Genomic DNA, 12333 nt, shown 5'->3' on the forward strand with positions numbered 1-12333 from the left:
ATGTTTGTGCAGATAAAACAAACCTTTTGCAAACAAGTCTGCATTAATGATTAATTTCAACATTTGCTGTTCAGTTCATGAAACTGGGAACCAGTTATACTAATTGCCAAACAAATAGAAGGGAAGTTATAAATTCAAGATGCATACTACCTGGACATCTTGAATGTATAACATCCTAACAGTTGTAGCAATTTTCAATCTGCATATCTCTTTGCAAAGATACAAAGAGTATCTTTGCCTTATTTCAAAGACCTCTCCAGAGGTTATTTATTTATTTTAATGCAGTGGAAGAAGGAGGAATAATCAGTATGGGCAATTATTTACCCTCTAGCAATTTGTGTATTCCAGCAGGTTTTTTTCCTAACACCCTTTTAGAAAGCATTTTCAATTAAAAGGTATTTGGAATAATGGCCAGTTCAGCAGCATTGCAGGATCACTGTTATTTAACCATATTGTTATGGCAACCTCAATGGTTCTATCAGCAGCTTTACTGTTTTAGAATAGTTTATACAGCTCTAAGTAAATGTAACTTGCCAAAGAATATTTGAAGGTATTAGAAGGAGTTTGCATTTATTACTTTCAGGTAGCTGCCACTGAGGAATATGTGTGAAAATGTTAAGGATAAGAGACATGGTTTAGTTTAGGCTTTTTACCCCATTAAAGTTTTTTCTCCAAATTTTTGCCCCCTTTAAGGAACACTGATATTGTAAATGATTCAAGTGCATTTCTCTCACTGAGATACTCTAGTCTTCTGTGTTTTGTAGGAACAATGGGTATTTTGGTGAGGCCTTCATTCACTGTGGTTATAAATTTGCAATGAAACCACAGCTGAAAAGCAATGTATAATTTGCTCTTCTGTGGCAAATCTCCATGAAGATTCTATTTTCTTAAGAATAATTATGATGCTTCTGGTGTGTTACAGAGCATAGTTGCCGTGCTTTCAAATATAACAACCACCAATATTGCTACAATGATTGTTGGATTAACGTGCATTGTTCTGTTGCTGATTGGCAAGGAGATCAATTTCCGCTTTCAGAAGAAGCTCCCAGTTCCTATTCCTATGGAGATCATCGTGGTAAGCCAGTTGGGAAATTCTATGGCTAAATTATATAGCTGTTCTAAAGCTGTAGAAACTGTCTCATGTTCTGTCTTCTATCTGAGCTCAAGAGTAACTTCCATTGAATATAATTCATTTGAGCCTTGAACCAATTGAAGGTTTGGATTCTCTTAAAATTAAGAACTGGAATGCCCATATGGAGAGCATAAAGGCACAAAGAAGAGTTGAAAAACAAATTAAACACCCCCAGTTCCCTATAGCAATGGGTAGACATAAAACCCTCTCTATCCAGGAGTGTGGGCTCATGACTGATTCCCTGCAAGATAATGCAGAGTGTCTGAAGTGGCATTTCCCACTTGAAGTCCAAGAGCTCTGAACCCTTTCCTGAAGGAAGGTGCTCACAGATGCCTGTGAGATGCCTGCAGAAGTTCTGCAGGGCTTGCTTGCTTTTTGAAATGCAGTAGCAGAAAGAAGAGCAGGAACCATCAGGACTTAATACTTTTTCCTTTCTCTGTTTCTGAGATTGATAAATGGCTGCAGCACTGATTCTGTTTCAAACAACTATTCTAAAATACCTGTGTAAAACAGACTATCATAATACACACAAAGCCTATAGCTCCGACAAGCTTTTTGCCTTTAAAATTATTTGATTTGAGAATGAGTTCTTGGATTACTACAGGTCTCATAAAACCTGCACATAATGGAGTCAAGAAAGGAAATAATTGAAGTTATGGGCACAATCTAGATAGAAGGAACAAAGAAAAGGGATGCTGATGAGAGATGAGTGAGATATGTAATAGGGTGTTTTTTGATAGGCAATAGCAAAACAATGTTCCTTTCTTTGCTGTTGCATCAGTTCTCTTTACAGGTAACAGGTTATGCACATGCAGATAAGTCAGTGCACACAGGCAGGAGTGTCCTTGCATTTGATTTTTCCAGTACACTCATTTGCCTGAGCTTGACTTAGGCAAAGGGAATTTGAGTGACTCATATCATACCATAGCGTGTTCCATTTAACTTTATACAAAAAACTATAAAATCAGGATGAGTTGGACATGATGAAGGGAAAATCACAATGCTTCCTCCTTTTTATCTGCTTTTTTAGCCCCTAACTCATAGAAAACTGACTGACAATAAATGTAACCCCTTGTGTTTATTAATTGTAGTCAGCCAACCTTTATATCTCTTCAAGTGGCTTTATCTCTTTTTAGATAATGTTTACAAATGTGTTTGTGGATTTTTAGGTCATTATTGGCACAGGAGTTTCAGCTGGAATGAATCTGCATGAGTCATACAAAGTGGATGTTGTTGGGAATATTCCTCAAGGGTAGGGATGATACATTCTTATTAAGACTGTGTCTTTTGCTTATAGTTCTTACCATATTAATTTATAAATCTTAATTTCATCTCCAAGGTTACGTGCACCAGCAGTTCCTGACATTGAGCTAATCCCTGCAATATTTGTGGATGCAGTAGCAATTGCAATAGTTGGATTTTCAATGGCTGTTTCAATGGCCAAGATCTTTGCCCTTAAACATGGTTACACCATCGATGGGAATCAGGTAAAAGTAGCAGAGTTGATTTGTTGAAAATTCTCAGTAGCACCTTTGTTATATCATTAAAGTAGGGTGTGGGTGTAATATTGGCAAAAATGAGGATTTCTTCAATAGTGGAATCAGGCCAGATTTTTGACAGCCTACGCATTTAAAGGCCAGGAATTAATGTAAATTCTTCTTCTGGCTGTGTTTAAAAAACCAGTTTCACTTTTAGCTTCATTTTGGGAAACCTGCTTCTGCTATACTTGGACATATGCATGACTATTAGTTTTTGGGACAGGCATTACTTGGCCATACTGTCCTGATGAGCAGCTGCATTTTCTCTGCTTTCTGTAATAGAGCAAAGCATAGAGGTCCCATGTGATAAATACAGTACCTTATGTGTCAAAGAACTCTTGTTCTAGAGTCTAAAAATTCCAATTATGTTTTATATTTTCTTTTTATTCACACCCATTCTTTTTATTCTTATATTTTCTTTTTATTCACACCCATTGCAAATGGGCAACATTTTCTGGGGCAGCAATTGGCCCTGTCTGTACTTGGCATTCTGAGTATGATTTGAGTGATAAGGACTGTGTTTAGGACTCCCTAAAAATAAAATAGGTGTCCTCCTCACCTACTCTGGCCTTCCTGTGCAGTTTAGAATCACTACTTCAATTGGATTATTAGTCTATATCATTGTCGTGTTAAGGGAGGCAGAGCTTCCCTTGACACCACAAGGGAATCTCATCCTTCATGTCATTGTGCTCTGTTACCCACAGAGAGAAGAGGACAAATCTGTAGCTGCATGAATGTAATTGGCTCTATTTATCTTAAACATAATCATTGCTGCCCTGAGTTAAGCATCTAAATCTTTTCCTCAGGAGGTGCCAGATAGTCCTTCACCTGGGTGTTAAACTGTAGCACTCCTTGTCACAGTAGCAGTGCATGCCAAGTGTTTAAATGAGTCTAAAAAGGATTGTACAAATACAAAGAGAAAAATCTCATTGGGGACTGTTGGAAATGTATGATTCAAATCACTCAGTTACAAATAACAAGATGCAGAGTAGTCTGGGGAGGCTTCATTAAAAGCAAATAATTTCTTAGGCATCAGAAATGCAGTACTGAGGTAGACAGAGCTCCTGACCTCACCCATGGGAGCAGTTCTCATGTGGGATCTTCCTGAGGAAGCAGCAGACACTCATTGGTTTTTCCATGTACAGCAATGGATTACCACTCATGGAAGCACAGGCAGGGCTGCTCAGGGTTTTAAACACATAGGGTGGGAAGCAAAGAAAGGTGTTTGCATGAGAAAACATTTTTCATGTATATTCAGGGTTAAAATTCAAATTATCCTCAAGATGAAGAAATCCTTAAAACAAGCAGTGCTCTCATTCATTTTTATTTTCAGTCTGATTAATTCTTGTAACATTTTGGGATAGGAAATGTCTCCAGCATTTCATCAGAGACTTTATTTAACAGATGACTACATGCATCAGCTTATGCTTGTGTGAGAACTAGAAGTATAAGCTACAATTAGGTTGCTTATGCTCTACAATGAGGTTGCTGGAAAGCAATGTAAATAAGATGTGGTTGTTACTGTCTGTGGATAGTTCCAGCTTGGTACCACTGCTAAGTATAAGTGTATATTTGGCTTTCTTTTCTCTATTGTTTAACACAGGAACTTATTGCCTTGGGAATATGCAACTCTGTGGGGTCGTTTTTCCAAACCATTGCAATCACATGCTCAATGTCTCGGAGTCTTGTCCAGGAAAGCACTGGTGGAAAAACTCAGGTATGTAGAATCCCAAATCCTGAGCCAAATGAAGTTTACTCTTTGGAGCTCCAAAAGTCAAGTCTGAAGCTTATCTAGATGGCTATATTTCTCTGCCTGAGCCAGAAGAATTAACTGGAGTTTCCCATGTTTCAAATCCAGACTGGGTCAGGATAGAAAGTGGCATGATGGGCAAAATGGGTGACATGAATGGAAGGAATCAAAGGTCATTTGTACAACCAGCCTTGTTGAAAGCACAAGGGGTTAGCTAATCAGTAATATTTTCCCTTGGGAACACTTCTGAATAATCTCTGGCTTTTTTTTTGTTCAGATTGCAGGTGCACTCTCTGCAGTTATGGTTCTGTTGGTGATTGTGGCTATTGGATACCTTTTTGAACCACTTCCACAGGTAAGGGAGTTTTGCATATTAGGCATTGCATTGACTATGAACAGAGGCCCATGAGTATTGCTAAAACTTGAAATTGTGGGAGAGTTAGTAAACAACAGTTAGGCTTTGATCCAGAAACCTTTAAATTTTGTATGCATTTCTGCTGTAAATTAGCCTAGAAATAAATAATGTTTTGAACAATTCAGCATGATTTTTGTTCTTGTTTTTAGTATTGGATATCCTGGACTTTGTCTTTAGAACATAAGAATACCTTCAAGCAATTCCCCTTTAGAACTGTTTAGGTTGGAAAAGACCTTTAAGATCATTGAGTTCAGCTGTTAACTCAGCACTGCCAAGCCCACCACTGAATCATGCCCCTAAGTGCCACATCTACTTGCTTTAAATGTCTCCAGGGATGGTGACTCAACTACTTCCTGGGTAGCCTGTTCCAATTCTTGACAAACACTTCCATGAAGAAACTTTTCCTCATATCCAGTCTAAACTTCCCCTGGCACAACTTGAGGCGATTTCCTGTCATTCTCTCACATTTTATTTTGCAAGAAGAGTCCAATCTTCACCAGGCCACAACATCCTCTCAAGCACAGAGAGTGATAACGTCTCCTCTGAACCTCCTTTTCTCTAGGCTGAACACCCTCAGCTGCTCCTCATCAGACTTGTGCTCCAGACCCTTCCCCAGCTCTGTTGCCCTTCTCTGGACTCTCTCCAGCCCCTCAATGTCCTTCTTTTAGTGAGGGCCCCAAGACTGAGCAGAGGATTTGTGGTGTGGCTTCATCAGTGCCGAGTACAGGGGGACAATCACTGCCCTGGTCCTGCTGGCCACATTGGATTGCAGCATAGGAATTCTGGGTTGAAGTTAAAAAGTTAAAAGAAAGTCACAGTTTGGCACAGTAGAAGGCTAGGGCTGGATAATGGCTCAGCATAATGAGTTGGATTTGCTGCTGTTTGTACTTATTTGTATAAAAATATATTCATGTGAAAAAGTATATTTCTGACTTAAAAAAAAAATCTGTTTCTGGTGATATGCAAAGGATGATACACAATTCCTGTTTCTTGTTGTAGGAGTTGGACCTTGGGTTACAACCATATGACTGTTGCAGGAATTGTTTCAGTATGTTGTAGAGAAACATGAATTTGAGATTATAGTCTACTGCTTCAGGCACTGTAAGTGTAGCAGCATGAAGTGTAGGAGCATGTGATTTCTCTTGCTAGGAAAGAGTAAATCAAACTGAACTTAACTGGTCTGCCAATTCTGCAGCTGCAGTAAAAGCACATGTCCACTGAACTACCTGAAAAGTTGTGGGGTTTTGAATAGAACATCTATTCAGTGGACTTATATTAGTTATAAAGCACAGAAGTAGTTATTTGTGATCCTTTGTAGTTCTTATTTGGCATTGGGTTTATTTTGCTTCTGAAAATTGCCTTTTTGTAATGTTCTTAGACAGTGCTAGCTGCAATTGTCATGGTGAACCTGAAGGGAATGCTTAAACAGTTTGCAGATGTCATGCACTTCTGGAGAACCAGTAAGATCGAGCTGGTGAGTATTGCACAGCTCAGTGCTTATATTTTACTATACTAAATTTGTTGCTATCCCCAAAATGGTGTAGAAACTTACCAAGAAATTGCAAATTAGTGTTGTATTGCAGGTGGACGTAAGTCAGGAAGCCGTAAGTACCCTGGGAGAGTGATCTGTTGGAGACAAGAATATTTTTGTTGTTGCTCAGCAATCTTGTAACTCAAGTCAGAAATAGTTTGGTTGCAGTAAAAGCAAAAGCTCTGGCAGTTTTGCTATAGAAACTACCCTAAAGGCTGTGGGGATGTCTGAGAAGAGTTTGAAAACAGAATAACAAAGAAAACCACGTGAAGGTATTTGCCATCTTTTAAGACAAACCAAAAACCTGGCTGGAGTGGGCCAGAGCTAAGAGTGTATTGGAGGGAACATTTTGGTGGCATTTCTCTCCTGGATGAACTGGCTGATGGAACTGAGTTAGAGCTACTTGCAAGCCTTGAATATTTTTTTTTATCTTAAGGTTTTTGGAGTCTGCTGATGGTAGAAGAAGAATCCTTGGAGAACAGGACTTAAGGCATTAATTAATATGTGACAGTTTGTCATATGTTAGAGTGCCTTGAGATTTTATGCCCTTCTGAAAGGTCAAGGCAATTCCCATCTGGCATCATGATGGGTTACATTACAGCCTGTTCCTGGTCAGAAGTGATACATAGATTTTGTGGTTGGATTCTGCTGTTGTTTTTGTTGTTAACAGGAAAGAGGATGCATAATAATTCACACCTTTTTTTTGTTTTAGGCCATCTGGGTGGCAGCTTTTGTGGCTTCTCTTTTGCTGGGACTAGACTATGGTTTGCTTAGTGCAGTTACATTTGCAATGATCACCGTTATTTACAGAACACAAAGGTCAGATTTCTTCTTTATCAAAATTAATGTTTGCTGATCCTCTTTGTGGTTTTGTTTGCTTAAGGGGTGCAAATAAACAGAAGTCCATCCCACCCTCTTCAACTGCATGCTGAATGGAATTTCCTTCCTAATATAGGTCATGCTCTTTGGCTCTGATTCAGGGTTCACATTTTCTTTTTCTGAGAACAAAATTTTTAGAGAGCATGAACTTGTACTCTCAGTAATAAACAGAAGATTTTTCATTTCACATAGTGGTTAATCTTCTTGTTTATTTCTTTTAATGCTTAGAGTTTAGAACTTTAAATCTTCTTTCTGCCAGTTTCAGTATGATTAAGTTTCATGTTCACTAATTGTCACACACAAGCTGAGGTTGTGTCAGGTTATCATGGGATGAATACTTAGGTATTTTAAAAGAAAGTTCTAAATTGTAAAATACAGTGGCTGTTCTAGTTTTCAAGTCACTTCTCCCCGTTCAAAGTGACAAAGCTCTTATTGTGAAAAATTTCCAGGTCTACAGTGAAATGATTTCTTGCATGTGTGGATAGGACTGGCATGTGAGGTTTCTGGGCTCAGGGTCTGGGACAGGTGGAAACTGTAAAAGTCTTGGTTCTGTCTGCACTGGAGTGAAAGCAAATTGTGAAATTTCCACTCTGCATAAATAAGAGTATTTTTCTGCTATCTCTATACAGTTTTATTCTTGCAAACAGAACAGTAATGTACTTTGCTGTCACAGTTCTTGTGAGTTGGGAATATTCATCTGCTTAGACATTGTCCTGGGAGCAGAGTGGCTCCTCAAAATTGCAGCATGTTTTCTGTCAGTGTGAGCTTGCATATTTGCAGGACAGTCAGTAGAGTTGCACCAGTTGGTGCTTGTCCTGGGGTGACAGAGAATTTGCTCTGTCCTTTTGCATGTTCTGACTCATGCTTTTCAGAAAATGACAACATTTCAGCACTAAGCTTATAAATTGATTTTGCACTGACAGAAACAACTTTCTTTTAATTGTATTCTGCCATAAACTGCTCACTGCATTTAACCACGTTTAGAAAGTCCTGTACCAGACAGGCCCTGCAGAATGACCATTTAAAATAAGTTTCAGTCTGTGTTAAACACTCACTTTTCCACTTTGTAACTGATAATACAGAAATACTTGTTTCCTTTCTCTCTAGACCTAAATACAGAATCCTTGGTCAGATTCCTAACACTGACATCTACTGTGATGTGGAAGAGTATGAAGAGGTAGGAACATGTTCTTCTGCATTGAGGAGTTTCATTCAGTGGAGCAAAGACAGCTGTGGCAATTTGCTGCTTTGTCCTACCACACTGCACATGCAGTGCTGGCTGCTGAGCATTCACCTGTGTTGAAAGGAAATAAATAGATTTGGGTTTAGTAGTAAAAGTTGCTTTGTTCAAAATGTGAGCTCTTTGTACTGCACGTACATTTCACCAGGCAGTGACCAAAAGTACTTTTATACTAGTTCCATTGTCCCAGTGTTTAGGAATACCACTGCTAAACCTGCTATGTTAACAAGTGCATACCAGGCCACCTTTTTTATTTGTGTGGCAGTAGTGCATGGAATCCATGGAACCCAGGATCCAAACTTGTATGTTCTTCAGAATTGCACAAACTGTTCAAAACGGCATCCCCTGCTCATTAAATATATGTGATTAATGGCACAATTGCTCATCATGCACTTAGCTTCTCATAAATGCCATTTTGTTCAACCAAAAGTTGATGAAAGCATTACATTTTTCAGTGCAGTGGATATAAACATGCTGTACTTATTCCCAAACAACAGCTACAATTTTCTGCACTCTGTGTTCTCAGAGATGCTGCTATGAAAGTTACATCGCCCTTTACTGATGAACCAGTCTGTAAAAACCTATGGACAAAGATCATGCAGTTCTGCTTTAAATATGATGCAAAGCAGGAGTATGAGTGCTCACATTTAGATCTGTATGCAAAGGAGAGCAGACTCCCTTTCTGTTACACTGAATGCAGTCAGCATTTCCTCCTGGTAAAGGTGGGGCTGGCAGCATATGGCAGGCTGGGTCTCTGCTGCTGGCCAGGTCATTTGTATGCAAAATGTCACAGCCTGTTTAGTTAGAGATGACTGCATTGAAAGGAGGGGAGAGAAGTGAATATCCAGACCTGTCTGAAGGTCTGGATAAAACCACAGATCTGAAAGGTTCATTTTCTTTGTACCTGGGGAGTCAAGAAAGAAAAAGAGAGAAAAAGGGAAATGAGTTATTATGCTTGTTGAAAGGGAGGCTAAAAGGAAGCAATTCTAGGAGTGCATGATTTCCTCATGGTAATATCAGCTGCAAACAGCAACATGAAAGAACTGCAAATATTTAATTTTTATGGCTGTACATTTTGGTGCAATATAGAAGGAGAAATGTTACCAGGCACTGATAGTGTGCAATATTACACTGGGAGAGGGGGAGGTTCTGATCTCCTGGTTGCCTTTGCTCACAACAGTGCCAGCCTTCTTTATCTGGCACATGCTTAGAGCTATCCAGGGTTGGCTGTTGCACTGCTGCATGTTCATGTGTCTGGTGATTACACAGGGGCCTTTATTCTGTTTAACTGTTCACATCCAATATTTTCCTTAGGTTAAAGAACATCCTGGAATCAAAATATTTCAAGCTAATACATCTCTTTATTTTGCTAATAGCGAGTCATATACAAGGGCTCTGATAAAAAAGGTGAGTAAATTCTTTAATGTCTGTGTCCTAAAAATTCAAACTATCTTCTGAAACTTGCTTGTCTTTCAGCTCCTTTAGTGTAGCCCTTAGCACAGTGTTTCTCAGCCTGCAGCCCCTGGTGATCTGTAAAATATGAGAAGGTTATCCTCCAGCCAGCTACAAATTATCTTAGGAAGCATCAACATGGTGGGAGGGAATAAACAAAGTGTTGCCTCATACTGACTGCTCGTGAATGGAAAGTGGTGGGTGCAGAACTGGTCAAACACAAACTGGTCAAACCTTTTTTTTCAACAGGAAAATAGTTTCTGAGCTGAAAACAAAATGGGAATAAAAGTTTCCTTGTTGGGTAACTAACTTTACTGGAGTGTAAGACGTGGAATACTGTGGGCATTTAGTGCCTCCCATGGACAGCAGATGAGCTGCAGACAGGGTGTGCCTCTCTGCCTGTGTCACCCCTGCTGTCACTGGGTGGCAGTGGCAACAGCAGAGCCCCTGACCCGGTGACAATTGTGCCTGTACTAACTTCTGAAACATTTTTCTGTAGCTCCCATGGCGAGTCTTATACAAACCAGGTGGGTGCTACTTGCCCTCACAAAGCAAGAGATATTGGTGATTATTGCCCAAATGCACTTCTCTCCCCTTTGCCCTCTGCACTCCAATCAGCATTTCGTGGTAACACGACACTTTCTGATTTCAAGAAAAGAATGAGATGCATCTTTCCCTCATCTTGTTAACACAGTGCTTGCCAAGATGATTCCTTCTTTACACTGTTCTCACCCCCACCAAGGGAAGCTGGAAAATGCAGGCTGCTTGTTTAAATTTATGGCAGTGATTAATTTGGTGCAAATTGATACTCCAGTGCCATCCTAACAATGGCACTGAATCTCCTCTGATCATACTTTCTTCTCCTGACAGACTGGAGTGGACCCTGGTGCCTTATTAAAAGCAAGGAAAAAAGCCCAGAAGCGCCATGCCAAGGAGATAAAGGCAGCAAATGAACAGAGAAAGAAAGCTGTGCTGAAGCTGGTGAGCTCTTCTGTAAATATTTACCTCTGCTTTATCAGCTTACAGGCTGCTCTCAGGTGTTACCACTCTTGTGTTTCATACAAGGTGTGCTGCTTAGGGAGGAAGTGCTGTGCAATGGGAACAGGTGGCTGAAGGAACAATGTAAGGATCAGAGGCTCACTGCTATATTGGATAATTATGTTGGACCTTGATTGCATTCAGGTAGCACAGAGTAGCACAGAAACTCTCCACACTGTCATGTTGTCTCACCAACAGTGGTGTTGGCAGAAATCAAAGGGACTCTGCCCCTCCACACACACTTGGAATAATAATGTAGGAATAATATAGAATAAAATTAATTCTAATTAGCAGCCCCTGTAACAAGAAGGTGCCATCCCCTCTGCTAATCCTGGCATGGCTCAGATACACTGAGAAGGGTTATTTGGGACATGCTTGTACTTTTATGCATATCTAAGTTCACCACCATGGTGGGAGAGGGTGTGTGATTTTACCATGGGAAACCTAAAAAAGGCCTAACTTGAGAGCCCAGTTGCTGGTTTGTTTTTTTTTTTTTTGAATATATAGGTCTTGATGGAATCAGCCAGGGATAAGGCAAGGAAATGGAGTAAAAATGTGTCAGTAAAGTTGAACAGGTGTCAGTGTTTGAAGGCAAAGAGTAATTCAGTCCTGAGATAACAGCTTTAAGCTGCTTGTGTTTGATTGTTAAAAGGCTGGGCATGAGAGAACAAACCTTGATATACACAAGATATGGAAGTGTGTGTGCATGTCAGGCCAGTTTCTGTAATGACCAGCAGCTTGTCAACTTTTAAAGGCTTAAAGAACACCAGTGAGGGGAGCAAAGGGGTTTACATTGAAAAAGCATTGATTGCCTTTAAGCTTTCTTCATCTTCTCTCCCAGACGAACGACGTAGAAGCAGGTGTAAAACATGAGATAGCAAGTGATGACTTACCTGTGAATGGAAAATTTGCAGATTCTAGTGTACATGACATGTCTCCTGATGAGCATGAACATTTTGTGGAGCCCAAATCAGATATTCACTCTTTAATCCTGGATTTCACCCCGGTGAACTTTGTGGATTCAGTTGGAGCAAAAGCACTAAAATCAGTAAGTAGAGTTTTTTTCTCCCAGAAAAACTCACAGAAAACTTTTCAGATAGCTAATAAGGAGCCTGTCAGCATGAGACATAACTGCCTGCTCAAAAACAATCCAGTATCTCACCTAATCACTGGTTTAATTTTGAAAGTTTTAGCTGAATACTAGGGAATGTGTACTCTGCAGCTTTCACAGTATTTGGCCTCCAGAACTGTGTATGATGATGTATTATCTGCATTTAACTTCAGCTTACCTCTGTTGTAGATTATAAAAGAACACAACAAAGTTGATATATATGTCTGCATTGCCGGCTGTAGTGGTG

At 39.7% G+C, this 12333-nt stretch overlaps 1 protein-coding gene across 1 annotated transcript in view; it reads left to right on the forward strand.

Annotated features, from left to right (window-relative positions):
• The window catches only part of SLC26A5 (solute carrier family 26 member 5), a 38506-nt gene that overhangs the window by 18604 nt on the left and 7569 nt on the right, over positions 1–12333 (forward strand). The window contains exons 8-19 of the mRNA XM_066550861.1: positions 923–1075; positions 2302–2384; positions 2472–2619; positions 4274–4387; positions 4698–4775; positions 6214–6309; positions 7079–7185; positions 8353–8422; positions 9800–9892; positions 10808–10918; positions 11817–12023; positions 12276–12330. Of these exons, the coding sequence (XP_066406958.1) occupies positions 923–1075; positions 2302–2384; positions 2472–2619; positions 4274–4387; positions 4698–4775; positions 6214–6309; positions 7079–7185; positions 8353–8422; positions 9800–9892; positions 10808–10918; positions 11817–12023; positions 12276–12330 (1315 nt within the window). The remainder of the gene's footprint in view (positions 1–922; positions 1076–2301; positions 2385–2471; positions 2620–4273; positions 4388–4697; positions 4776–6213; positions 6310–7078; positions 7186–8352; positions 8423–9799; positions 9893–10807; positions 10919–11816; positions 12024–12275; positions 12331–12333) is intronic.

The sequence above is a fragment of the Molothrus aeneus genome, chromosome 5, assembly GCF_037042795.1.
Source record: "Molothrus aeneus isolate 106 chromosome 5, BPBGC_Maene_1.0, whole genome shotgun sequence".
Lineage (NCBI taxonomy): Eukaryota > Metazoa > Chordata > Aves > Passeriformes > Icteridae > Molothrus > Molothrus aeneus.